The sequence below is a fragment of the Phalacrocorax aristotelis genome, chromosome 16 (genome assembly GCF_949628215.1).
Source record: "Phalacrocorax aristotelis chromosome 16, bGulAri2.1, whole genome shotgun sequence".
NCBI classification, from domain to species: domain Eukaryota; kingdom Metazoa; phylum Chordata; class Aves; order Suliformes; family Phalacrocoracidae; genus Phalacrocorax; species Phalacrocorax aristotelis.
In genome coordinates, this window is record NC_134291.1 from 13120941 (window position 1) to 13147703 (window position 26763).

The 26763-nt window shown below is 62.4% G+C and overlaps 1 protein-coding gene across 5 annotated transcripts; it reads left to right on the forward strand.

Annotated features, from left to right (window-relative positions):
- The first annotated feature begins 1274 nt into the window (after positions 1 to 1274).
- RNF157 (ring finger protein 157) lies at positions 1275 to 25891 on the forward strand. 5 transcript variants are annotated; one of them, XM_075111113.1, is made up of 20 exons: positions 1275 to 1494; positions 7022 to 7140; positions 11566 to 11654; positions 12211 to 12357; positions 12855 to 12972; positions 13073 to 13139; positions 13286 to 13329; positions 13731 to 13778; positions 14076 to 14147; positions 14725 to 14884; positions 15127 to 15239; positions 15548 to 15786; positions 15881 to 15989; positions 16188 to 16299; positions 16645 to 16868; positions 17019 to 17084; positions 17409 to 17457; positions 18967 to 19077; positions 22785 to 22825; positions 23272 to 23362. In XM_075111113.1, the coding sequence occupies exons 1-19, from the start codon at positions 1407 to 1409 to the stop codon at positions 22823 to 22825; spliced, it is 2016 nt and encodes a 671-aa protein (XP_074967214.1). In that variant the 5' UTR covers positions 1275 to 1406; the 3' UTR covers positions 23272 to 23362. The 5 variants fall into 5 exon arrangements, with proteins under 5 accessions (XP_074967214.1, XP_074967212.1, XP_074967213.1 ...); XM_075111115.1 differs by having other exon boundaries at positions 1321 to 1494; positions 16675 to 16868; XM_075111111.1 differs by lacking the exon at positions 22785 to 22825 and having other exon boundaries at positions 16648 to 16868; positions 23272 to 25891.
- The last annotated feature ends 872 nt before the right edge of the window (positions 25892 to 26763 follow it).

The window sequence follows — 26763 nt, forward strand, 5'->3', positions numbered from 1 at the left end:
TGCTCCCGTTGGCACCCAGCCCGGGCGTGACATCCAGTGGTGCGGACACGGTGTCACTGCCGGGGCCACGGGTCCTGCTGTGACAGCAACAGGCTGACAAACGGGGTACAGATCTGCCCCCGGGCTTGCCATGGTGGTGGCTGCCCTTTGGTTTGGCTTTTTTCAGCTGCCCTTGGGGCTGTGCTGGTAGAAAGCAAAGAGGAAGGGAGATGCGTGGGTCCCTCTGCGGGGAGGGCACGATGTCGGCAGCCCCGGGGACGGCCTTTGCTCATCACCGCTGAGTAGCTGAGGACATCGGGGCAGCCGATCACCGCTCTGCACATCTCCCGTTTGATATTTATAGCACTCGTGTTATCAACTCAAATCAAAATCATGTGATGCTCCACTAACTTGCACTGCAGGACTAATTCATCACCAGGGATTTTAAGCAAGCGGTTGAAGGGTCCATCCTTCACCTTCATCCCCCAGGGGGAAATGCAAAGGTGTCCAGTGCTTCCCAGTAGCTTAATGCTGGGGAAGTGGGGGAACCCGGGGGTGTGTTGGGGTGCACTGGAGCGGACAGCCAGCTCCCCGCCTCCAGAGGCTGTGCCTGGCAAACACAGCTGCTCGTGGTGCAGACCAGAGCTGGGAAGGCAGGATGGAGATGGGGGTGCGCACCGGGGGGGCTTAATGTGAGCAGCGCCGTGCGGCTCCGTCTCCTTCCCCCTGCCCCAGGTGACCTGCTGGGAAAAGCGGGGGCTTGGTCTTCTCCCAGGGGACACCCCAGTGGCTGGGGGGTACGGGGACAGAGGGGCCATGCTCTGAGCCAGCCTTGGGGGCCCCAAGCTGCCCCTGGGCCAGGGGTCCGTGGGGGGGGTGTTGCTGCTCACTGTCACCTAGCTGGTGGGACTGGGGGCAAGGGTGGGAGATGGGTGATACAAGTGGGGGCAGTGGGGTGGGCAGTGGTCACTGGGATGTGTGACTGTGGGGGGGGCCTAGATCAATGGTGTGGGGGCAGGTGATGGCAAGGGGGACCAGTGGGAGGTACTGGAGGCAACTGGGTGACACTGGGGGTGGCAACTGCGTGGCACTGGGAGGACCATGTGCCACGGGGTGGGCAGGTAAGCGGCCCTTGGGGGGGGCCCTGCTGTGCGGGTGGGGGACGCCGGGGCAGGGTGGTCCCGGGGGCAGGGGCAGCGCCTTGGCCCCTTGGCCCCCGGCATCCCGGGGCGGGGCGGGGCGTGGCGGGGCGTGGCAGCCCCGGCCCCGCCCCGCATTGGCGCAGCCCCGGCGCTAGCGCGGAGGCGGTGCCGGGCGCGGCGCAGAGCGGAGGATGCTGCGGGCGGGGGCTGCCGCCGCCAGCCCCGGTGCCGGTCCCGGGCCGGAGGGCCCCCCGCCGCATCCCGCCCGCTGAGCCCGGCTCGGCCATGGGGGCTCTGACCAGCCGGCAAAACGCAGGGGTGGAGGAAGTGGATATCCCCGCTAATTCCGTCTACAGATACCCCCCGAAATCCGGTGAGCCCCCCGGGGGGGTCCCACGTCCCGGTGTCCCGCTGGGCGGGGGGCGGGGGGGAGCGAGCGGGGGGGGACCGGGCACGACCTTGCTGCGGTTGGGGTTAACTCCTGCGCACCCCAAAGCAAGCCCTGACTTTGCGCGGCTGGGGGGGGACACCCTAAAAAACATAGGCCTGGTGCTGGGCACCCTGGCTCCGTGAGGTGCGGCAGGGATGGGGTCACCCCCGGGTCCCCCCGCGGGGTGCCCCCTCTGCGGGTGCCCCTTTGCCAGCCAAACCCAGATCCCAAACTTGGCCGAGTTGACGCGACTTTAATGATATTATCGTTATTTGTGCCTGCAGTCTGCGGCACTGGGCTGGGAAGGCTGGAGCTCTTTATAGCTGGTCGTTCCAGTGCTGGCTGCTCGGGAAAAGCCTGGGTTTAAATTCCCGGGAGGCTGAGGGAGGCTAGGGTGGGAGGGATTGGAGGGGATCCCTCCTTCCCAGGGCCCTGCCCCATAGCAGCACCCCAGGCTTTGCCATGGGGGGACTTCGCCTCCCCCACCTCCTCGCCCTGCCTCCAGGCTCGGCGGCGATGCCTCTCCCGCTCCCGAAGCTGGCCCTGTCTCAAACCTTGTGCGTGACCTTGGAAAATCCGTCCCTCCCCTCTGTGCCTCGGATTTCCCTGCAAAGGGCCGGGCTGAGCGGGTGTCGGGGGGGCCATGCGGGGGTCGTGGTGGGGAGAGGTGATGGGGTCCGGCCCTCGGGTGCGCAGTGCTTCAGAGCTGCAGAAATACTGATATTGGCGGATGATGCCCGGGAGCACCGTGCGTGTGCGCAGGGATTGCCACAGCATCCTTGCGGCAATGAATATTATTAATAGGTAACTATTTTGGTAGTTAATAGGATAAGGTAAACACTTGGATCATTAGCACTGTGACAAATTACTTGCTAATTACAAATAAAGACCTCCTTAGGAAGAACCTGGAGCCAACACAAGCCCCACTGTTGTCCTGAAAAGCTGTGCTTGGATTTTTTTTTTTTTAAATTTTAATCTAAAATTGGTTGCACAGGTGGCTGGCACATCTGCGGGGGGGGGTTAACTGGGACGCTGCGGGCTGGAGACGGCCAGTCCTTGGCAGCCTGTCCTCCTGCGGGGCTCCCCAGCTCCCCCTTTTACCCGGTTTCAAGGCCCTCGTCACCTTGATGCCAGCCGAAGCGGGACCACCCCGGTGTGGGTTTGCTCTCTGCAGGGGCGTGGCTCCGTGCATTAAGGGTTTTTCTTGGGTCTGCTTCTCGTTTAGGGGCTCTTGAAATATCTGGACACGGAGGGGTGGAGGGTGCCAGCCCTGTGCCCTGCTCTGGGGGAGTAAGTGCACCCAGCTGAGCACTTCCAAACTCATCTCAGCTGGCAGAGGACACCAGGCTGATGCTTAACTCTCTCTTTCAGGGAGAAACCGGGGCTTTCAGGTGTGCTCAGCTGGTCTGGTCCCACCGACGGGGCCTGGGCAGAGCTGGGGGGACGTCTGGGTGCTGCCCGGGGCCCTCGGGGAGAGGGGCAGGAGGTGCCCAGGTGACAGGGGCATCTGCGCTGGGACGATGGCAGGCTGGTGACTGTGGGAGATTATGGCTGGTTTGCTTTTAATCCGAGAGGGGATTTGCCTTCAGCACTGCTGGCAGCCAGGAGGGAGGCAGGGGAGGACGTGGTGGGCAGCAGAGCCGATTCCTCCGTGGCGGCAGCGCGCTTTTCACCTCAAATGCTGCCTGGAAGCAGCCGCTGGCTTTGGAAATGTGGCCTGGGGGGGGGTCTCACGGGACCCTGGGGCATTTCCCTGTCCCTGCAGACGTGGCTTTTGCTGTTCAGCTGCAGGCTCGCTCGGGGTGGCCAGTGCAGCCTGTGGGAACAGGGCAGCTGTGCCTTGTCCCAGTCAAGCATCTCCCCTTCCCATCCCGGGGGTTCTGTCCCCTCCAGGCGGGGTGCAAATGGGATTAGTTAAGCCAATATTTTGAAGCAAAGGCTGGGATTTACTTCAGTGGCTCTAATCTCATGCTGGCAAAGGTGATGGGAGGGTGGCTGTTTTGTGGAGCCTGCAGGGTGGCTGCTGGGGCAAGTCTCTGGTTTTTAGCCCCTGTCCCTGGCTGAGGCGGGAACCCAGCTCCCCTCCAGGCACTTGGGAAGGGGCACAGGGAGCAGGGCCCTGGCTGGGAACAGGCATGAAGGGCTTAACCAGCCAGTGACACCCCAGTCCTGGGGAGCACAACCCCACGGTGCTGGCAGTGCCACGGCACAGGGAGCAGCACCGTGCCTGGGGTTTGGGCTTCACCTCCAGCCACCGCCAGCTCCGGCTGCCTGCTTCAGAGTGCTGAATTAAATAAGCCGCAGTGCGCCGGCTCGCTGGGCAGCGATGGGTTGCCCCAGGGCAGAAGCACCCAGCGCCTTTTAATGGGCCCAGGCGGTGCCGTGCCCATCGCGGCACCCCGTGCTGGCACCCGCTGCTGCGGGGTGTCCCTGTGCTGGCACCGTGCCCTGGCCACGCCGCTGGGACGACTGCAGGCTGAGTGAAACCTGGTGCTTCCCTCGCTGGGAGCGTGCGGATGGCCTGAGAACGAGCTTTCCTACTTTAGCCGCTTTGGAGGGCCGGGCTGTGACCCTGCCGAAACACCTGGGCCCTGGCGCGCGAGAGCCAGGGGTTGCGTTACCGGCGCCGAGCCGGACGCCAGCAGGGCAGCAATGGCTCCGGGGGCAATGCGTGACGTGTGCCGGAGCCACAGGCACGGCCACAGCACGCGGCGGGGTCTGCGCCCGCGGGGTCCTCGCCGGTCCCTGGGCATCCCACCGCCCTAAGCAAGGTGGCGTCTGTGGTGCTGATGGAGAAAAGGGGTCGATGACGACATTGGGCTGGTGCCGGGTATGTCCTGCGTGACGGTGCCCACGGGCACGCAGGACACGCTTTGTTTGCCAGGAACACCAGGCAATTTCGGTTTATTCCTCCTTTCCAGCAGCTGCTCGGTCCAGCCCTTGCTGCACACTCACCCGGCCTCCGAAGTTTAAGATCTCATTAAAGCCTGGCTTTCCCTCGGTGACGTGACCGTCCTTGACGGGCTTTCCTTCCCCGGGGACAGGCGTTGGTTAAGGATTTATAATTAGCCGATAATAAGGAGGCTGTGGCTGGAAAGGTGCTTCCTTCCTCTGCCACAGAGCTGTGCCCACAGGGTCACCGGCACCCGGCGGGGCTCCTGCCGATGCCACGGGCTCTCCCGTGCCGGTGCTTCCCTGGCAGAGCCCAGCATGGCTTGATGCTCTTGTTTAACAGCTAAGTTTTTGGAGGACCCTCCCTGGGAGGGAGCGCGGGGCTGGTGCTGTCCGCTGCAGAAGGGGAGCTGAGGCCCCTGGGCCATGCATGGGGTGTGCTGGGAGCCTGCAGCACCCAAGGGTGCTCCCAACCCCCAGCAGGGAGACTGGGTGACAGCAGTGTGGTCCTACCCATCCCATGGGAGCCCCCAGCGCCCACCAAACCAAAGCTGGAGCTATTGCAGAGAGCCTGTGCTCCATCCTCCAGCTTTCCCCCAGTGCTGGGCAAGTTTTTCTGCAGGTTTAAATATAATTTTTTTTTTCCATCTCCAAGTCAGTGCCAGGAAAAGCTCTGGGCGGCCCTGTCCCCCCCAGCCGTGCTGCTGCAGGTAGCTCCGAGGCACTTTGGTCTTGGTTTTTTTCCCCTTTTTCATGTGGCTGCATCCTTCTCCAGGGAGCTGCCTATAAATTATGTACATGGAAAATGGGACCAGAAAGCAGCAGGCATCAATAATTGATGGTTGACGTTTCCTAACGGGTGTGCTGCATCCGGGCACCCCTGTGCCACGGGGCCTTCGGGTGAAGCTGTGCGTTCCTGCTCGTCCCTCCTGCCCTGGCATTAGATCCCCTCGCCTCCTCCCTTTGGGCTTTGGGCTCGGTTTTGGTTTTTAAGTGCAGTATTAAGGCCTGATCCAGGCCTGGGCAGTCGCTGCATCTGCTGGAAGCCAACTGCAACCTCTGACTTGAGTCCCCACAAGCAGAGCTGCAGCTCAGGCTTGAACTCCTTTGATCCGCAGACCCCAAAGGTTAGACCCCGGCGGATCTGTGCGCGGCTCTGTGCTGCTGGGTTTGGGGCTTTTACAAGCCGGACCCCGTCCCCGTGGCAGGTGGGACACAGGACTCTCTGTCTGTCCTCCTTCTGTTGCTTCTCCTGACTCCCAGTGCTTCTGCTCGCCCCTCACCATCCCTGTTCGACTCCCCCTTTCCCTTCCTTTTCGTACCTCTAAGAAGTCCCGACCCCGCTGCCCCGGCTGGGTGCTGTGCCGCAGTGTGCTTTCCCGCCAGGCTGGGAGGAAAATCTCTCTTCTGGTTCGAAGTGCCTGACCTGGGAGCTGCTCCCAGCTCAGGGATGGGACACGCTGGTGTTTTGGCTCCGTGCTTTACCCTGCGAGGGAAGAAGGGACACTGGTCATTGCCTGGTATTCATTAGGGCGATGTGGAGCACTTTGCAGGGGGTTGCTGACCTCCTGGAGGGTCTACGGCCTCCCCCCAAAATCCTCCCTCCTGCAAGCAAGCTCTTCCTAGGGAAGGCTGCAGGCTGAGAACCGACAGAACTCAGTTCAGCTGTGCTTTGCCCACCTTCCCAGCAGCAGCAAACCCAAGCAGGTACCTGGCTACGGACACGCGGCCTCGGACGGCACACGAGGTCTGCGACGCCAGGCTTTGGGCAGGAGGAACCCAGCCCGCTCCGAGGGCTGCGTGCCTGGCCCGTGCTGCCCCTTCGCGGCAGCATCCGCGGGGGTGCGGGAGCCAGCCCGGCTCCCCCAGCGCTCCCAGGCTTTGGAAGACGTGGTGCCCTGGCAGGACGGGCTGCGGTCGTGCCCCTCGGGAAATTAGCTGGTGTTTACACAAGGGATTAGTGCAGCTTTCCTGCTCGGCCGCCCCAGGAGCCGTCTCCCCTTCCCGCTCGCAGGCCAGGATTCGGCTGCCCCTGCCAACGTGGGGGTGGTTGAAGGTTGGGGAGACCTTGGGCGGCTTAGGCTGGGCTGGGGCTCACGGGGATCTCCTGGGGAGGGAAAGGGGAGTGGGCACCGCGCTCAGGGGAGGGCAGCAGCCAAAGCCCCAGGATGGGAATCTGTTCCCGTTAAGTCCCACTGGACGGAGCAGCCCCCGAGCCGGGGGGGCTGGACCCCGGCACCAGGCTCTCGCCATCCCAGCTCTGCCCAGGCTTCGGCCATTGCGGCGGCCGGCCGGGACGGGCTCGCTGCCAGCCGGGGGATGCAGGCAGGGAGAGGGGAGGGCGAGACAGGCAGGCAGAAGGCAGCCAGGAAGGGTCGCTTTTGGCCAGCTCCCCCTTTGCCTCCGCCTGCTCGGAGGCTGGTGGCACCTGAGCTCAACCCAAAAGGCTCCCAACGAGGTGACCTTGGGGACGAAGCCACCTCTGAGCCGTCGATTCGGTGGCTTCGTGCTGCTCCGTCGCCCGGTTGGAGCCCCGTCCCCCTCCTCCGCTCAGGCGGTCTCTGTGCTTTCCTTGCAGGGAGCTACTTTGCCAACCACTTCATCATGGGCGGCGAGAAGTTCGACTCCACGCACCCCGAGGGTTACCTTTTCGGCGAGAACAGCGACCTCAACTTCCTGGGGAACCGGCCCGTGGTGGTGGGTGCCGGGGGGTGCGGGGCCGGGCGGGCGCGGGGCCCGGGTGTGCCCCTTCCCAGAATGGTGGTGACGGTGTGTGTCATGGGGGTGCATGGTATAAGGCTGCCGGCTGTCACCCCTCCAAGGGCAGAGCCGCCCAAGCATACCTGGGGCGGCCCGGGTGTATTCGCTGATGTCTAATATAAGGGTTGGCTACTCGCTCCAGCCTGTCCTCCACTGGGGACTAACATGGGTCTCCTCTCAGCCTGTCTGCCCACACCCATGTGCTCCACAGCAACACGATATTATTGCTGTATCTCTCACCTCGCTGCCAAACTTGAGTTGCAATGGGTGAATAGGTTTGCAAGTGGTTGGGAGCGGACTGGGCGATTGTGTGATATCTGCCTTTGGGTGCCTCTGTGCCGCACCCGTGCTGCGGGTCATCGCACCGGCATGTATTTTCCGACCCACAAGGGCTGCTTGCATGCGCAAACCCACCGGCTTCAAAACATCAGCTGGTGAAGAAGATGGTGAGGGGTGATGGGCTGATTTAGACGAGCTCCTTTCTTGCTCCCTCTCCAAGAGATGCTTTTCCTCTTGCCTTTCCCAGCCAGCAGCCATCTCCCAGCCTAGATGGCACGGGCTGGGGGATACGCTGGGAGCGGTGCTGGTGTGGTATGGGGTAGAGTAGCCTGGAGGGGAGCAGGTGAAGGTATTCCCCAGGCTCTAGCACAAAAAAGGGGGGGGAAATAAGGGGGTTGGTGGGGGCTGTGGGCAGCCTGATGGGTTTCTTGGTGCTGGGTGCTGCTGGCTCCATCAGGTCCCAGGGCACAGGGAAACCCAGCTGCAGGGGAGGTCCCTGGACCCCACAGTCCTGGAGGTGTTTTTCTGCTCGCTGCCTTTGGGAAGGGAGGCGATGAGAGTGGGGCCGTCCCCATGGAGGGTTTCAGCTGCGGGGGTAACAGCCCCCAGTCCTCCGGGTGCACCTCAGCAGGGTGGCTCGCCAGCATCGGGTGGAGCGGTGGCGGGGTCAAGTGTCAAAAAACCCTCTAAGGTGAGGAATTAAAAGGCACCAAAGCTTTTCTATTGGGTGGAGATAAGCTTGCCTGGTGCCGCCGGCCCTGCTCTCAAACGCTGCCTGCTCTGTGCTGGGGCTGGCGAGGCTGCTGCCATCCCAGTTTGCGTTTCCTCCCTGAAATTGGCTTTGGCAGCATTTTGGCAACATCGTACGGTCCTTCAGCAGGGAAGAGCCCGGCCCCGGGCTGTGCCAGAGCAGGGATTGTGGCAGAGCCGAGAGCAGGAGCGCCCCTCAAAACCCATGAGCGCTGGATGGGGAAAGCCAGCGCCTTTCTCTCCATCCTCTGCGCTTCCCCAGAAAATGCAAAGTCAGTATTCGGGTCCTCTCTCCAGCAGTGAGCTCTGAGAAATCCTCCTGATTACAGTAAAAGCCTCTAAACTGCCCAGCAAGAAGTTCCTGAGTCAGACACCCCGACTGCAGAAGCAGTGGGGAAGGTAAAGGAACAGCTTGGAAACAGCAGAAAGAATTAATATAGCGTTGCAAACTAAATTGCATTGCTCCGGCTTAATTACCGACAGCCCTGGGCTGCAGAGCTGCGACCGCGCCTCATCTCCCCGGGGAGCGGCGGGTATTTTGGGGCTGGGCGTTTGGGTCGGGCCAGTCTGGGGGCTCCGGGAGGGGTCCGGGAGGACCTGTGTTGTTCCTGGCCCAAGCCTGTGTCCAGGTATCATTTGGGTATCTCTGATGCCGCCTCCGAGACCTGTCCTGATGCTTCTTGGCTCCGATGCGTTTGCGTTCCGGCCAGCTGTCGGAGCCCTGGCTGGGCTGGGAGTGTCGGACATGGCCAGCGCTTTTTGGTGGGGGATTTATTTTGGGTTCCTTGGCTGTTGAGGGCCAGGAGGTCTTGGAAAAAAATTGTGTCCCAAGACCCCTCCGAGCTGAGCGCCTTGGCTGAGCTATAACAGCGCTGCTGCCGTGGGGATGTACAGAGCACGCAGCGGCTCCGCAGACTCTCCCTTCCACAGATACGGGATAATCTGGATTTTCCAGCTCGGGACTGGTTCCCAAGGGGCTGGGAAGGGCGTTGCAGGTTTAAGTAGATGCCACCATGCTGGGGACACCTCTGCAGGGGCTGAGGAGCAGAGAAGCTGCTTGCAGCACCCAGAGAACACGGGGCGTTCTGGGGAAGCTGAGGACTGTTGAAATGTGCCACCAGGTTTCCCTGCCCATGCAAACCAGCCCGGGTCTGCCTGTAGAAAAACCCCAAGAAAGATTTTTGAGGTTTGGGGTTTCTTTTTTTTTTTACCCTAACAGAAGCCAGCCTGGACCAAATGTCCCTATAGATGCATGGACGGTGTTTTAAAATGCGTAACGGTTGCAGTGAGGTGTTTTTTCTGTTCTTTTTCAGCCTGATTTAAATTGAGGAGATGCAAAAAAAAAAAAAAAAAAAAAAAAGGTCCTTTAAACAGCCCCTTTCTGATGTGCAAATCTGGCTTGCAAAATTTCATTCAGAAAGAACACCAACCCCCCCACCCCCCTCCAAAAAAGGGCCCACACGTGGGTGTGAAAGAGCCCAACGGCGACGGCAAAGCGGTTTCTGCAGCAAGAAATTTGCCTGCGGCGCTTCCCCATCCTTCCCAGCCCAACGGCCCCCGCGGGGCTGCGTCCGGGGTACCCGGCTGCCTGCTTCCTCCTCCATCGCCCACCCCTGGGTGCTGCAGCGGGAGGGGGCTTGCACCCGTGGGTGAACTCTGCTTCTTACCGCGGGCTGGCGTGGGTACGGCTCGGCTGGGCAAGGTGCAAATGAGCAAGATTGGATTGCTTCATTAATTTGAATAGCAGAGGCTGTATCGAGGCATGGCACGGCATGTCGCGACACGGCTGCGCTCCGGCTCGGAGGCCTTTTCTCACTTGCTCCCTTGCAGCTGCAACGGACGATTCTGCAGGTGCCCGTTTAGTGCTCGTGACTCATTAAAAAGCTCATTAATACCAGATTAATGACTCAGCTGCCCTTTTCCCCCCCCCCGGAGGGGAGGGAGAAGGTGGCAATTCCAAGGTGCCACAGGTTCACCTTCAAAGCGCCCTGTGCCGTCTGCGCTGCCTCCAGCCCAGGCTCTGACGTGCCTTTTGATGCCACCCGTGGGGCTGGAGCTGCGGGGTGGTGGGATGTGCTGGGTGGTGTCTGGCTGGTGGAGGAGGGATGGGGCAGGCCCTTGCTTGCCCGTCCTGTCCCGCCGAGCCCTGCACAGGTCCCCACTGGGGCGGTTGTGTGGCCGCAGCTGTCCCGCTCCGCGGGGCTTTGGGGACAGGGAAGGTGACGGTGGCTTTCCCACGCGAGGGCGCCAGGGACATGGGAAACGGGCTCTCAGCGGGGCATCCCCGAGTGCCGTCTGCAATCCGGCTTGTCCCCTTGGAGCCTCGCTGTCCCCGAGCCCCTGCTCCAGGCCGGGGGGACGAAGGGACCCAGGCAGCCTGGCTCGGTGGTTATTCCCTCTCCCAGGGCAGCAGTTGAGCCCTTTGGCTCTTGTGAGCGTCTGCCATCCACGATGGCACCTGATGCTCTCCTGGCTCTGGCTGTCCCCTGGCATGCGGTGACAGCTCGCCAACGAGCTGGGTGTTAATCCTGGTGTAAGCCTCTGTCCCTCCAACATGTGGTTGCGTTGTCCCCCCGGGGAGGCTGATCCCTTCCTGGGGAGGGGGGAGGTGGGTCCTGCATCCCTTCCCCAGTGCTCTCGGTCTCCCTTGGGTGGCTGTAGTGCCAAGGAGAGGGAGTCCCCTGGCTGCCACCGCGTCCCCTCTCCCCAGCAAGCCCTGCAGCCCCTGTGCAGGTGGACAGGAAGGACCAGGAAGGGCAAGGTCACCTTGGAGGGTGGCATGACACCTCTCCCTCGTAGCGCTGCTGCCTGCCTGCTCCTGCCCAGCCGCCCGGTGGGCTCCCTGCTCTGGGCACAGGGCTGGCAGAGACCCCACTGCCCAAATCCCATCTATCCTCAGGAGAAAATGGGGACACTTGTGTCTGTGCTCTGGCTGATGGGTGGGGAGGGAGCTTCAGCCTCCCTCTGCCCAGCCTCATCCAGCAGCATAAAAGTACATCAGCAGCCGCCTGCCTGCCCTGTGTCCCCCCACCCTCCAGCCAAAGGGACGAGGAACAGCCCCTCTCTGCGTGCCCCTCCCCGCAGTGAAACTGTCCCCTGCAAGGAGTTTTGGGCTTGCTCTTTGCAGGGGGGATGTCCCTCTTGTCAAGCTGCCTGGCACCCAAGTGCCAGTGGGAGCTGCAGGTGCTCAGCACCCATCAGGATGTGCAGCCCACCCTGGGCATGCAGGATGTCGGGTTGGGGCTGGGTCACTGGGGGTCCGGGGACAAGGTCTGTGGCTGCTGTAACGCCCCCAGCGTGCATCTGTCCTCACCAGTGTCTCTCTCATCCTAGTTCCCTTATGCTGCTCCACCTCCTCAGGAACCCGTGAAGACCCTCAGGAGCTTAATCAACATCCGCAAGGATACCCTGCGCCTTGTCAAGTGAGTCCTGTTGGGGGAAGGCAGGGCCAGGCACCCCGTGGCCACAAGGCACAGGGAGGGAAGGGTCCACTGGATGCTCCCATGGGATGCTGAGCACGGGGATGCTCTCATCTCAGCACAGGGAGACAGAGGGGATGAGCCATTGCTGTCTAAATGTGCCCCTTCCCTTCCTGGCACGGGTAAGCATGCTGCTCTGGCTCCATCACGGGATTAGAGGAGCTTAGTGCTGCCTTTGAAGTGCTTTGCTTTTTCTTCCTCCCCCGCCTCCCAAAAGCTTTGTTGGAGGGAGGCTGGGGATTGCAGACAGGCCGGGAGATTCAGGATTACGGCTGAAATCTGCCTGCGGCGCTTCCCAGTCTGCAGGTTTGACCTTGGCCACGCTGGGCCCTCCTGGCGTGCCTCAGTTTCCCCTGATGGAGGGGGCAGCCCTCTTTGGGGCCATCGGTGCCAAGGGGAACCTCACACTGGGGGAACTGCCTCTGCCAGTGGGACAGTCCTGGGGCACCCCGAGCCCTCCCCGAGGGGTGCCATCTCCCGGACCCTCTGTGCTCGCCAGGTGCTCGGAAGAGGTGAAGACCCTGGGGGAAGAAGTCAGCAAAGCCAAGGTGCACTACAATGTGGAGTTCACCTTCGACACAGACGCCCGCGTGGCCATAACCATCTACTACCAGGCGAGCGAGGAGTTTCACAACGGGGTGGCGAGGTGAGGAGCCCCAGACTGGTGTGTCTCACCCGCCCCCAGCCTGGCCTGTGTCCCCCCGCGCCCGGTGTGGGGCTCTGCCGATGGAGATGAAGCCTCTCATCCCTGGAGCATCTCCCCTCCTCAGGGCAGGAGGCAGCCGCTGGGGGTGCTGAGGCTGGAAGGGGGGTCCTCGCCTCCCCCAGGTGCCACCCCAAGGTCCCTGCCAGCCCCCACCTTCTCCTTCCCCATCCCATCCTGCTCTTCCTTGCTACCTTCAGGTCAGAGCTGAGGCCAGGAGAAATCATTGCCCCTCCTGCCCCCTGTTGGCTGCCCTGGGGTTGTTTTAGCCCCAGGATTATTTTAGTTCTTCTTAAGACCTCCTGACTCAGCCCCAAGAGGGGTGGGGAGGAGTGACCCCCCTCTCTCCCATCTTCCCAGCATCCTTGTGAGCTGGGGGACTGGGAGGAGCGCGGGGACGCCCGCCGTGCCCCTGACTCTGTCCTCTCTCCATGGGACAGCTACATCCCCAGGGACAACAGCCTGCAGTCGGAGACGGTGCACTACAAGCGGGGGGTGTGCCAGCAGTTCTGCGTGCCCTCCCACACCGTCGACCCCTCCGAGTGGAGTGAGGAGGAGGTGGGTCCCACTGGACCACGGCATCGTACGGTTACCGACGCGGGATGAAGCCTCCATCGCTGCTCCATCTCACCAAGCCTCTCCTCCTGTCTCTCTCCAGCTGGGCTTCGACCTGGACCGGGAGGTGTACCCCATGGTGGTGCACGCGGTGGTCGATGAAGGAGAGGGTGAGGAGGGCGTTCCTTGCTGGGCTGGGCTTGCCCTGCTGCTGGCACCATGGTGCCAGCCCGTGCGCCAACCGGGCAGAGCCTCCTGCTTCTTGCTGCCGCCGCGGCCCTGCCCTGAGCCCTGCCTGTCCCTTTGTGTCTTGCAGAGCACGCTGGGCACTGCCACGTGCTGCTGGCCACCTTTGAGAAGGTAAGGGCCAAGCTGGGGCTGTCCTCCCCCCTCCCACCCCTTCACCCACTGGGTGCGAGAGCCTGGAGAAACCCCGCGGGGCTCGGGATGGTGCTGCTGGGCTGGGGCTGTTTTGGAGCTGCTCCTGAAATTCTGCGAATATCCCCCAAATCCTTGATTTTTGAGGTATTTGGTCTCAACTCCATCTTCCTCGCTCCAACAAGTCTCCAGCCTTGCAATGTGTGTGACATCCCACACCTGCCTGGTACCGGGGTGTCGGGGGAAAACCAGAATTGCTGCAAAACGGGCTGGTTGGGAGCGAGGTGGGAGCAGCGACAGCTACAGGGTGGGGGGGTGCTGGAGCAGAGCAGTCCCTGGGGTGCTCAGCCCCAGTGCCCACCCATGTGCTCTCCTCCCTCCAGCACAGCGATGGCACCTTCTGCGTGAAGCCCCTCAAGCAGAAGCAAGTGGTGAGTGTCCGGGTGCCCCCATGGGTGGTGGCAGCTATCCACCGCCCTGCGTGCCCCAGGGGGGAGGCAGCAAGGGGCTTTTGGGGAGCAGCAAAGGCCTGCGTGGGCAGCAGCCTGTCCCTGCCCTGCTCCTGCCTCCCAGAGGGCCTGGGGGGCCACCGGCAATTCGAAATGCATCGATGCAAAGAGAAACCACGGATGTTGGGGTGAGGAGGGCTGGCCCGAGGAGGGGGCCGGGAGCCGTGGTGGCTGGGGGACTGTGTCTCTGTTCCTCACCCCTTCCCCACGGGGTTGCAGGTGGATGGTGTGAGCTACCTCCTGCAGGAGATCTACGGCATCGAGAACAAGTACAACACGCAGGACTCCAAGGTACGCGCCCGCATCCCGCAGCCTCCATCCCGCAGGTCCTCCCTTTCCCCTAGCACAGGTCCAGCAGCTAAAACACATGCGGCAAGAGTTTGCAGCACAACATGGAACTGCCCGGGGTGGTACAGGTGTCTTGTTTTGACATCGAAGCCGCTGGAGGCAGAAAGCTGAAGGATTGAGCCTTTTTCTGTTATCCTTCGTGGTCCTTTGGGAATGTGCTGGCTGGGTCTTGCTGTCTTAGGAGGGCACCGTGGGGCTTGAAGAGTGGGACGTGCCTCCCACTCCACAAATATATATATATATACACGCACACACGTATATGTGGGTGTATATATATATGTAGAAGTTGGGGTGAAGGATGCATCCCTCTGTAGGGTGGCTGATGGCTCCATCCCCATCTCTGAGCCTCTAGGAGGGGAGGGATAAGGTCCCGGAGTTGTATTTCAAGAGCAGGCAGCCCAGGTACAGAGGCAGGACCCCGCAGCAAGCTCTTGGGGCACGCAGATGGTATTTTAGGGCACCCACCCTGTGGTGTGTGGGCTGGGGACCCCGAGCAGCTCCCGTCTCTCCTGTGGGGCAGGTGGCCGAGGACGAGGTGAGTGATAACAGCGCCGAGTGCGTCGTCTGCCTCTCGGATGTCCGTGACACCCTCATCCTGCCCTGCCGCCACCTCTGCCTGTGCAACACCTGCGCCGACACCCTGCGCTACCAGGCCAACAACTGCCCCATCTGCAGGCTGCGTAAGGGCCGGGGGGCTGGCATCTCCGGGGGGGTGGTTGGCATCTCCAGAGGGGGCTGGCGTCCTCGGGAGGCGACTGGCATCTCCCATCCTTGGGTTTTGGTGTCCCTCCAGCCCCGTATGCAGTGATGCCATGTGGGGAAGCCCCTCCTGGGAAATGAGGTGGCATTCTGGGGAGTGGGGGGGGGAGTGTCTCCTTTCAGCACCTGGTTTTCACCCCACCCTTCATCCTCGTTGCTGCAGCTTTCCGAGCCTTGCTTCAAATCCGAGCCATGAGGAAAAAGCTGGGTCCCCTCTCGCCCACCAGCTTCAACCCCATCATCGCCTCGCAGACCTCCGACTCCGAGGAGCACTCGGTCAGTGCCTGGCCAAGCCCGGTGCTGGAGCCAGGGAGGTCTGGGGATCCATGTGCTTCCCAGGGCCAGGGTTTGTTTATTTAATGCGAACGGGTCTTGCAAAAAAATGCAACGTTGATATTGCAAAAAGAGGGCTTTTGTTTGGGTAGAAAGACCACGGATTTGGGGCTTTAACTTGTGCAGGGGGTTCATCTGTTCTCTGGGTTTTGGCTTCTCCCTGGGGCATCTCGATCCTGCTGGGAGCAGGGGTGGGGGGGCAGCAAAATGGCCCGGGGGGGACCTTCACCCCGTCTCCCCTCTCTCTCCAGTCCTCAGAGAACATCCCCCCAGGCTACGAGGTGGTGTCGCTGCTGGAGGCCCTCAACGGGCCGCTGACGCCCTCGCCGGCCGCCCTGCCGCTGCGCGCACTGGGGGACCCCCCGGGCGCGGGGACCCTGCCCTCCTACGGCAGCGACGGCCCCCTGCCCCCCCTGCGGGCCCTCTCGCCCCTCGAGCGCCTCCCCGACTGCGGCCCCGCGGGGCTCAAGCTGAAGAAGAGCATCTCCAAGTGAGTACTGGCGTGGGCATGGGGGTCCAGGGTGGGACTGGGGGCTGCAGATGGGGATGAAGCCCTCTGCTTTGCCCCCCACCCCACCGCGCAGGTCCGTCTCGCAGAACTCCTCCATCCTGCCCGAAGAGGAGGACGAGAAGTCGTGCACCGAGTCGGAGATGAGGATCTCCAGGAGGAGATCCCCTGCCCGGCATGAGGAGGTGAGCACCCTCCAAAATGTGCTGGTGACCAGCTGAGGCACTGGGGGCGCAGAAGGTTTGGGGGTGGTTTGGGACCAGAGGGTCTGGCTGGGGTTTGCCCCTCCTGGCTTTGCCTCCATCCGTAAGGATGCCCAGGGGAGACGGATCCATCCCTGCCGAATATCCCCATCCTGTCCTTCCTATGTGCTCTTCTTCCAGGAATGTGGCGCGACGCCAGAGAGTGAAAACCTCACCCTGTCATCGTCAGGAGCCATCGACCAGTCCTCATGCACCGGGACCCCCCTCTCCTCCACCATCTCGTCCCCAGAAGGTACGGCACGGCGGGGCTCGTGGGTGTTGGCAAGGCAGGAGAAGTGGGATCGCAGTCTTGGGTCCGTGCCGCTGCGGGGGGATGCGGAGGGGGTTTGCGTGGCCCCTTCCTACTCTGCCATGGACATTGCATGAAGCCCTGGGGTGTCACCTCTGCTTCATCACCCATAGACCTGGAGATGGGGGGCTGCAAGCCCCGGGGACCCGCTCCTGGCAGCTTTCCACCCATCGCACCTCTGCAGCATGCAGCGGGTTCCTGCTCCATGCCCCGCTTCTCCTCATTAGCCCCATTTTTAATTAGCCAGTGCTGTGCTGTGACTCACGTCGGTGCGCTGGGGGGGCCCAGCAGCCCCGCTCAGCCCCCGCTCTCCCCCAGAGCCCGTCAGCAGCAGCCTGGCCCAGTCCGTCATGTCCATGGCCTCCTCCCAGAGCCAGCACTCCCAGCTCAGCACCGACACCGTGTCCTCCATGTCTGGCTCCTACATTGCTCCTGGCACGGAGGAGGAGGAAGAGGAGGGGGACATGCTTCCCTCGCCTGCGGCTGCCAGCGCCACAGCCTCTGACGAAGAGGTAGGCTCTGGGGGGGCTTTGGTGATGGCACCCATCACCCCCAGGTTCAAGAGCTTCCTCATGGGATGTAACTTCTCCTCCCAACCCACCCGCACCAGACTCTCTGGGCTTTTTTTTTTTCCTTCCATCTTTTCTACCTTCTTCCCGCAGTCAACACCTGTGGAGTCCCCGGATATAAACTTCGTCAGCGTGTCGGCCGAGGAGCGCGATGCCGAGGTAAGCGTAACCACCCCGCGCGGGGCCGGGAGCCGCGGTGTCACCCGGCACGGCACGGGAACCTCGGCTGTGCCGGCTCTGGGTGCCTGCGGAGGGGGAAGCCGGGCGGCGCCGGGCGCCCGGCACCACGTCCCCCCGGGGCTGGGATGGGGAAGGGGGTGCCCCGGGGGGCGGATGGGCTGGTGGGGCTGTCCCCCACCCAGGCTCATCTTCCTGGTCCACGGGTGAGGGATGTTCCCCCCAAAGGGACCCAGGGACGGCCCCGGCACGGTGCCGGGACACCGCAGGGCTGCTAACGCTCGCTGCCTCTCGCCTGTGCCACAGGGCAACGATGTGCTGGAGGACGAGGACGCCTCTCCCACGCAGGAAGACGGTAAAAGGCCCCGGGTTGTTGTTGTCCCCCTGTTTTCGGTTTGGTGTCACCGGTGGGCAGCCGAGCGAGTGACAGGCGCTGAGCCGTCTCCAGCTCCCCTGCCTGCTGGCTGCCATCGGGGAGAGCCCTGGCTGCCTCCGTGTGCACCGGGGCTGGGAAAGCATCCGCCACAGTGGGGCCACCCACGGGTGGATTGAACACCAGTGGGTCAGGGGAAGCTATGGGGACCCTGGTGAGCGCGGTGCGGGGCACAGAGCAGGCGACGGCTGGTGCGCGGGATCCGACAGCGTTTCCAACAGGCCAAGTGGGAAAGAGGCTTCTCCGTGTTTTTCCCCTCACCGAGGTCTTTCCTCGCATCTCTGAAAGCCTGACCCTTAGGGCCGCTGTCTGGGCTGGTTCCTGTCCAAAGGGGCTGCAAAACTGTTCCCTTTGGGATGCTTTCCTAATTTTTTTTGGCCCTCAACATGCTTTCTCCAGCCAACACACGTGCATTGAGGGCTCTTCTCGCCTCCTCCCATGCACTCAAATAGTCAAGGAAAGACATGATCACCCCTGTCCCATCGGCCACCAGCTGCCTTGGATTTCTTTGGGTGATAGGGAGTGCCCCCTCCCACGTTTGCAACTCTCTGGTTAGCAAAAATATAAAAAATATACCAAAACTGTTCCCCCATCTGACCTGGACACTCAGCCAAGCTGGAAAGCAGGAACACCCATCCCTAAAACATGACCTCTGCCCTGTGGGGAGGCTCTTGCTGATGGGGACACTCAGATATGACAACTGGGGAGCAAATGGTGGTGGCTGTGGTGGACATCCACAGGCATCCCAACAACTCCGGGAGCAGGACAGCCTTTCTCCTTAGGACACGGTCCTGCAGCCGTTCTCAGCGGGGCTACTGACTTACTTGGGAACATCCCTCCTGAGGTTTAGTGGCCTGCATCTGATGGATGCAGGTAACAGCCTGGGGGCTGATCTCCGGTACAGGTGATGCTAAGAAGCAGAGTTACTTCCCTCAGCCCCAAAAGCCTCCATCCCCCCCCTGCAAAGCTTGGCTACGGCTTCTTTTGCCCCACGCATCCAGTTGCTGCCTCCAACCAGCATCCCCGCGGCTCTCGTGCACGCGCTGATGGTGCCAGAGAGGCTCTGGCAGGAGGTGACGGGTGCCGCCGCGGCCCGGCTCTACCGGCCGGGGTAGAACCCGGGGCAGGCGGTGGGGGGGCAGGTTCATGCGTGCCAGTGCCCATCGCCGCATCGTTGCTGTTTCGCTGCCCTCCGATGCGGCCGGTGCAAGGAAAGGAGCAGCTCGGACCATGCCCACGTGCGTTATTGTCCGCTCTTCACCCATTCCCATCTAGATGCATCATTTTTTTATATATAATTTTTTTTTTTCTTTGAAAGAGGGCGGGGAGGGGAGAGGAAACAGACCCAGAAATCCCCCACCCCACCACTAAAAAGGCAATGGCAAGCCCCAGCGCCGAGCCGCGGCGTTAACTGCCTTAACTCCCTTCCAGGCCCGAGGACAGGCGCTTTCCTCGGTCTGAGGTGTGACAATAACAATGACTTGGGCATCGCACACGTGAAAGCGCTGGACAATAAACTGTGCTCTGAGGCCTGCTTACCTGGTGAGTGGCCACCTGCTGAACATGAACTTGGGGTGGGGGGACAGTTCCACTCTTCCCTGCATCACCCCCGCCCTTTGCATCCATCCTGCCTCTCCCACCGCCATCACCATCATTCCACCCCCCACCCCAACACCGTCCCCACCGTCCCCATCCCTACCAGGTTGTCCTCACGGCACCCCACCTCCCATCCCGCCACGGGGCGGAGCACCAGGCACGTCCCCACTGGGATGTCCCCGGGGGGGTGGGGGGTCACAGACTTGCTTTGCTGGGAGGTTTTGCCCCTTGGTCTGGGGGCTGTTGGCACCCTAGGGGGGCACCAGCCCTCCCCGTGAAGGGGGTTTGTGGCACGATGGTAGCCTGGTCTGGACTCGTGGTGGGTGCAGCAGTATTTTGGGTTGGGACACGAGGTACGGCAACTCCAGCCTTGCTGCAGGGGCTGCCTGCCTGCCTCCCACTCCTCTTCCTCCAGGGCTGGGGAGATGGGGCATGTCAGGTCTAGCTCTCCTTCTGCAGAGCGCCAGAGTTCATCCCTCTTTCCCATTTCTTCACGCTTTCTCTCCCATCCTCCTTCCACCTCTTTCCTCTCACCCTCTCTCCATCCCTTTTTTCTCTCCTTCCTCCCTCCCAGGCTCTGCCGTCCGTGTGAAAGTTCATGTTCGCTCTGTGCCAACACGGTTTTCTCAACCTACGCTTGTGTCCCCTCCCTGCCCAGAGTTGCCCAAAGGTGACAAATGTATTGGTGACCCCCGGTCCCTGCGTGGGCCAAGGGGGCAGCGGGCTGGGGACCCTGCCCGGCACCACAGGCTCCTCTCCATCAGCCAGGGGGTGGGGAAACAGGAGGGGAGAAAGCCAAGGTGAAGCCCTGGGAGGGTCAACATCTGCGTCAATACATTTGCGGACAAGCTAAAAGCAACTCTGCCCCTGCCTTGCCCCTTCGGCTCAATTTGTGGCAGGTCCCAGACCCGCAGCGGGTGCTGGAGGGCTGAGAGGGTGGGTAAAACCAGCCCAGCCCCACCCCCCCAGGAGGCGAAAGCTATTTCCCTCCCCACTTCTCCTCCAGGAAAGCTTCCTTTCCCACTGCCTTGCCTGATCTTGGCCGTTTGTGCACAGGAGAAACTCAGCTGAGGCTCCTGGGGAGAAACAGGCGCCTGCCACAAATGCCCCGTGTCCCCTTCATCACCCTCCGGCAGCAGCTGGCTGAGCCCCGCCAGCCCAGGGGGCTGGGGGTGTCCCAGCAGCCCCCCTGCCTTTGCTGGGGGTCCTGGCAAAGCATCCCCCATCTGTGGCACCAGCCAAAGCCATCCCTGCCTGTGTTCCCCTTGGTTGTGCCGGGGGAGGATGAGGAAGGGCGGGGGGAGCCTTTGCAGCCCAAATGGCTCGGAGCCAAATTCTTGCTCTGCTCCAAGGCCTGTGATGGCTTCATCGCCCTCCTGGGCTGGGGTGCAGAATCTGGGCCGAGCCCAGCCAAGGACATGCTCTCCACCCTTTGGCCACCACGTGCGTCCGGCGGCTGTGCTGCTTGGAGCCCTGGGCAGGGAGCCGCGCTGCCGCCCGCATGACAGGGGCGATCCGGCCTCGGCATTTGCTGGGAAAAGCGGGGGGCTGCTGCTCGCGCCGGGGCCGGGGGAAGAGGAGGTGCAGAGCGAGGGCTTCGGGGCTGCCCGTGGTCCCCTGGGGATGGCGGAGGGGCTGGAGGGAATAACTCCGGGGGTGCAGAGTTCTGCCTTAAAGGGGTTGCCGTGGGGTGCTGGGAAGAGCTCGGGAGCCGGGGTGGCGATGGGGAGCTGCCGCCCGCGGGGCTGTAACAGCCGGTTGATCGTTTCCTGGCTGCAATCGGTGTTTTGCAATGTCGGTTTTGTTCGTTAGAGTCAGGGCAGCTCCTTCCTTCCCCCGTCTGCTCCCGGTCAGCAGCCACCCCCTGCGAGGACTCGGCCGCTTTGCGACGGAGGTGATCTGAGGCACGCTTTAATTCTGGTGGTGCTGGATTGCAATGGCAGGGCTGGTTTCATGCACTGGAAAAGCCCTTTTTGGCAGAGGTTTCTTGCAGGTTTGGATGTAATCGTGTCCACAGGGGCAGCAAGAACAGGCTGGACTTTTCGTTTGGGGCCAGGTGCTGTTTTCTTGAAAGCTTTTTTAAGCAAATCACTTTAACCGGTGATGATGCTGATGATATTATATGTTATTCCTCCCCAAGTTTCTCTTGTGGGAAGATTTTGCTGTGACCAGACCTGTGGGTTGGTTTTTGCCCTCTCTGTAATGGATGAAGGTGCGGGCTGTTGTTCCTCAAAGTGGAAAGGTTTGCTCATCCCCAGCGCTGCTGTGAAATCTCTGCAGATTTCAGTCTGGTGGGAAAAGGCTTTGGGAGGAGTCGAAAGGCCCCATCCCAGGGATTTCTGGACATGAGGTTTAAATAATCCCCACAGCCTCAAGTAGCTCCTGCAGAGCCCCGGGGCGTGCAGCAGGTTGCAGGGGCTGTCCCCGGGGCTCAGCATCCTTGGCCACGGCCACAGCCTCTGCCAGGGATGGGGCGGCAGAAGCAGCGTTGGAAGGAGGAATGGGGGGAAGGCGCCCGCTGGAAAGGCTGGCGGCAAGGTGGGGAGCGTTGGGGAGCTGCTGCGTCGGAGGTGGCAGAAGACCTGAAAATCCCCTAAGGGCTTTTGCCAGTTTAAACCCGCGGACGATCTGAGCTGTAAGCGATATCGCAGCGGGCCGGCCGAGGCGGTTGGGTTTCGCCGCGATGCTCTTTGGGAGCTGGTCTGCGCAGGGCAGGTCTGACGGCTGCTAATGGCGGGGGGGAGCCCCCTCCTGCAGCCCGAGGGCAGGAAAGGCGGGTGGGCACGGGGCCAGGTCCCTGCGGCGGGGCTGGACTGTGTCCTGCTGCCCCCAGCCCGGCTCCTCGGCAGCCTCCCAAGGGTGCGCTGAGCTGAGCTGGGTCTCTGCACCGGTGTGCTGCGGTGACTTATGCAATATCAGGCTCTTAATGGGATTTCGGTGTGCGTGTGTATAGGGGTGTGTGTATGTGTGGTCCTGTTTAATTCTCCGTTCCCTCCGGGATCCGCAGACTTAACGTGCCTTGCTCTCCAGCCTGAGCTTGCCATGAAAAGCCAGTTGAAACGGCAGCTGTCACCTCCCATAAATCAGCAGGCAGTGGGTTTTATTGCTCCCTCTCTGGGAAAGCCTCGGCGCTTGCTCTTGGCCTTGGGGTGCCCTCACACAGCCCCCACCACCCTCGAGCTGCCACCCCCCCCCTTGGGCACAGGGCTTAACTTTGCCGGTGGGAGCGGCCGCCCCGCTTTAGAGGTGCACCCCCTTCCTAAGGGCACCATGTAGCCTCTGATCCTTTGGGTGGTGGGATGCAAGCCACGGGCAGGCAGGTCCCAAGCTCTGCCCATCGCCCTGGAGGGTGCTGCCTGAACTGGGAGCCTGCAGCCAGAGGAGGGGTGTACGGGGACATGGCTCCCTCGTGCCGCAAGCATGCCCGCCCCTCGGTCCCCCTTGGCACAAAACCCCGGGGGGGCTCCACGCATGACAGCCCCCTCGCACCGTGCCCGGCGGTGTCTCCCTGTCCTCGTCCCAGACCCGTTCGCAGGTGGCGAGCCCCCCGCCGGCCCCCCGCGGTCGCCCCGTTTACTCGCTCGCGTGCATGTCCCCGCGCCGCCTCCGCTCCCGCCTTCACCATGTGCCTTCTGGTCTCTCCTGCCACACAGCTGCCGTGCCGGACTCCTGCCCCATTAACATTGAGGAATAGGTATGAGACCCCAGAGCCTGCGCCCGCCTCGTGCTCTGTCTCCCGGGGGGTTGGCACCCCTCGCCCCGGCATTGCTGTCCTGGCCAGGGTGACGTCCCTTAGTGCCGAACCTGCAGCCCCCGCAGGGCATCCGCATGTGCCCTCTCACCGGGCTCGGGGGGGGGCAGAGGCAGCCCACCTCCATTTGGGTTATTAAAACCCAGCCACAGTGCATGATGCTTCCTGTTTGCCCCTCGGCATTCCCCAAAAATGGGGGGTCTAAGGGGCTCTCTGGCCCAGAAAGGTAAGTGGAGGCACTTGCCAGCCCTTGCTGCAGCCAAAACCCAAAGGGGGTCTGGGGAGGTGGGTGTTATTCGGGGAGACTAAATTGCATGCCCCATGGAAAGATGAGCGGAGCGCACCGGTGGGCTTTGGGGGTCCCTAACCCCCCGTTTTCTCCCCCCCAGGCTCAGAGGCAGCCAACAACAACGTGCGGCTGGAGCAGGCGCCCTGGCCCCGCAGCCCCCCCGGCACCTGAGACCTGGAGCAGGCAGCGGCTGCCCATCCCATGTGAGGGCTCAGCCTCGGCGGGGGCACACAGCCCCCCGCCCACCCAGAGGGACCCTGGTGTCCGGGCACCATGGGCATCGCCACCTTTACCCCTCAGCTGTAGCAGGACTGAATTTCGAAAGAAAGGACGGTAACCTTGAATTTTCCTCCCCGGCCCCCCTGTGCAGAGGGGAGGCCGAGAGCCATGTCACTTTGGAGCCCCCCCATCAGCACCTTCTCATCCTCCAGCCCCGATGGGGGCAGGCTGGGGTCCCTTCCTGCCCCCGGCCATCTCACACCCCTGGGCTCCTCTCTTCCAGAATGCGGAGCAGATGGGACAGGCTCACCCCACGAAGGGGGTCTGGGGACACGGACGGAGGGGGATGATGGGAGGAGGATGCCCAGGGGTGCGGGTTAAGGACAAGTGCTGACATTAGCATCTGCAGTGCATGAGCCGGTGACCTTCGTGGGGGGGCCGGCCCCCCCCAGGTTTGCTGATCTGTGCCCCATACCATGCCATGGGATGTCTCTGTGCCATGCCGTGGGACGTCCCCACGTCTGCGGTGGCGGTGATGGTGCCCTCCTAGGTCCCCTCCCTCCACTCTCCTCCTGGACAGCATGTGGGCTCTTGAGCCGGGCCCTCGAGGTTGCTTTTCCCCAGGGGATGGAGCAGGGTGGGCAGGGGACCTAATATGTCCCCCTCCCCGGGTCACCAGCCCCTGGGGCATCCCTAATTTAACTTCACTGTCTTCCGCCCCGCTGTGAGCTCGGGGCTCGGGGCTGTGCCCTCTCTCTGGAACAAGTGCCAAAAGTGTCACCCCCCCGTCCCACCTGTCCTGCCCTCTCCATTGCGCTTTGTAGCAGGGGGTGAATGAGGGGGTGGGAGCTGCCCCCCACCCCTCCATCCCCACCCCTCCATCCCCACCCCTCCATCCCCACCCCTCCGGCCAGCACTGGGCTGACAGTGTAACTGGGTTTTGCTCCAGGGGACAGACACACCAGTGGGGTAGGGAGGCAGCCACAGACCTCGGGGACGTGATGGGGCCATCCAGAGGCTGGGCTCCACACGGAGACCATCAGGGACAGTCAGAAGCTACTTTGCGGAGCATCAGACCCAAGATCCCAATCTAGTGAGCTCTGGAGCTGTTCGGGCCAGCCCAGGGCAGGAGGCTGAGCCCCGCTTCTCCCCACCGGGTTTTGTCAGGCAGATGTGATAGCAAAGGCCACCTCCTCTTTGCAGGAGGAAACTCTGTTTCAGAGCTACCTTAGGATGGAGATGTTCAGACCGTGAAAGCAACAGCCCACAGCGGCTGCACAGTGTGTGCGGGGAGCAGGTCCCCACTGCCCGTCCCCACGGTGGAGCATGGGCTGTGCTGGTGGCCGTGGCTCCTAAAGGGGGGTAAAAGCCCTTTTTGAGGCTGGGTGTGTGTGTGTGTTTTCTCTGCCTGGCTCATAGCTGGGGCCGCAGTAGCTGCTCACTCCGTGGGCCTGGTGTGGGTCCTGCCAGAGGTGGGGTCAGCGTCAGCCGCGCTGCTGCTCCCTCCTCCGGGCTGGCACCCCGCCGTGTCTCCTGTAAGCTCAACAGCTCCCACATTCCTCCCTGAGAACCCAGGGCTGGGTGCTTGAAGGGAGATGGCATCTCCAAACCACTGTCCCATGGGGTGGGAGCTGTGAACAGCAGGGAGGGCTAGAGCAGCGGGGACGAGCCTTGCACCCTATCTGGGGACATGCTGCGTCCCCCTGTGGGGCAGCCCGTGGGATTGGGTGTCCCACCCCCGAGGAGTCAGCAGCACCGCGCTGGGCACAGGCAGAGCTTTGGGGGTTCACTCTCACACTGAGCTGAGAAAACCAGGGGGGCTGTGGGAAGCCGGCTGTCCCCTGACCCTCCGGCATGGGCAGGGATGGGAAAAATCAGTCTGATGCTCCAGGGGTGGCTTGTCTACCAAAGCCCAACCTTCCTCGTGGCTTCAAGGGGACAACGAGAGCTCGCCTGGCCTGGCCAGGCACCGCAGTGTAGGGCTGCAATGGTGCTTGTGGCTGCTGGCAGGACAGGCAGGTGCTGGGAGGCGACCAGGAGGGTTTTCTGGCTGCTCCGGGCTGTGTGTCCCCAAGGCATCTCACGGGGTGGCTGCAGAGCGGGGTGGCTGCGTGCGGGCACCTGACGCTCGCTTGGAGGGACCGTGGCAGCCGGCGAGCACACGGCGATGGAGAGGAGCCGGGAGGAGGCTGTGGCCATGCAGCGTGCTGCGAGCAAAGCCACGAGCATCCTCCGCCGTGGCACAGGAGAGAGGGGCTTTTGGCACAGGTGACACCAGCGCTGCCCTCGGCCACCCAGCAGGGACGAGGGGTGGGCAGGAGCTGCCAGTGCCGGCAGCGTGGCGTGAAAAGCAACGGCCCCTTGCCTCGCAGGGCAGCCCCTTGTTCCAGGGATCCACCCGCCAGGGATTGAAGGAAGGAAACCAGATTGCTGCTTATGGCTTTGCTTTGAGCATGTTTTGGATTTTAAGAGTATGTTTAATAAAGGGTATCTTATGTCGATGAAGTGTCCAGAGTCGTTCTGTGGTTACAAGGCAAGGGCAGTCGGGGTCTTGGGGGCTCGGTGGGTGGAAACCCTTTTTGGCTGGGAGCATCCACCCACCCGTCCCCCTGCACCTCCCCAAAACCAGCCCAGCTGCTTCAAGTCTCCTAAAACACTTCCCAATGTGCCTTTCCTGACCCATCCTAAATCCGGCCTCCTCCGAGCCCTGCCAGGATGGAGAAGGTGCAAATGCAAACGAAACCTCTGCAGGGAGAGCCTGGCCGGGGGTAGCGGCAGCTTCCTGGTGCGGGGTGCGGGTGGCCGGGCAGTGGGCACAGGCGCCGGGGCCCCGGCACTGCGGGGACGGATGAGGACACCCAGAGGGGACCTTTCCTGGAGGGGAAGGGGAGAAGAGGAGCGCTGAAGAGAAATCCCTCCAGCGCCAGGGAAGAAACCTCGTGCTGGGAGCTGATGCCTGGAAGGTGAGGAGGGCTGTAAGGGGGGGTTATAATTCGGTTTTAATGGAGGGGCTGATGCGTGGGGGGGGGAAGCACCTTGCAGCAATGGGGTGCTCGCAGACAGCCCCACCCTGCGCAGGGGGAGGGTGGGGATGGGAGCGCTGAGGCCTGAAGTGCTTTGCTGCAGGCTGCTCAGGAAAGCCCTCGAGCTCTTGCTGCCTTCAGGTGTGTTTTTACAGAGGCAGGCCCTGCTCCCGAGGGAGGTGACTTGTTAGAAGGGCAGCAAACTGAGGGTTGGGGTTGGTTTCTGGCTGTCGGTCTGCTGAAAAGGGAGATAGAGATTCCCGTTCCCCTGGGAGTCGCCTCCTCCCTCCTCCACGGCTGGTCCCAGCACCCGCCAGCTCCCAGCCTGCGGCCGCTGGGGAAGGGCGCGA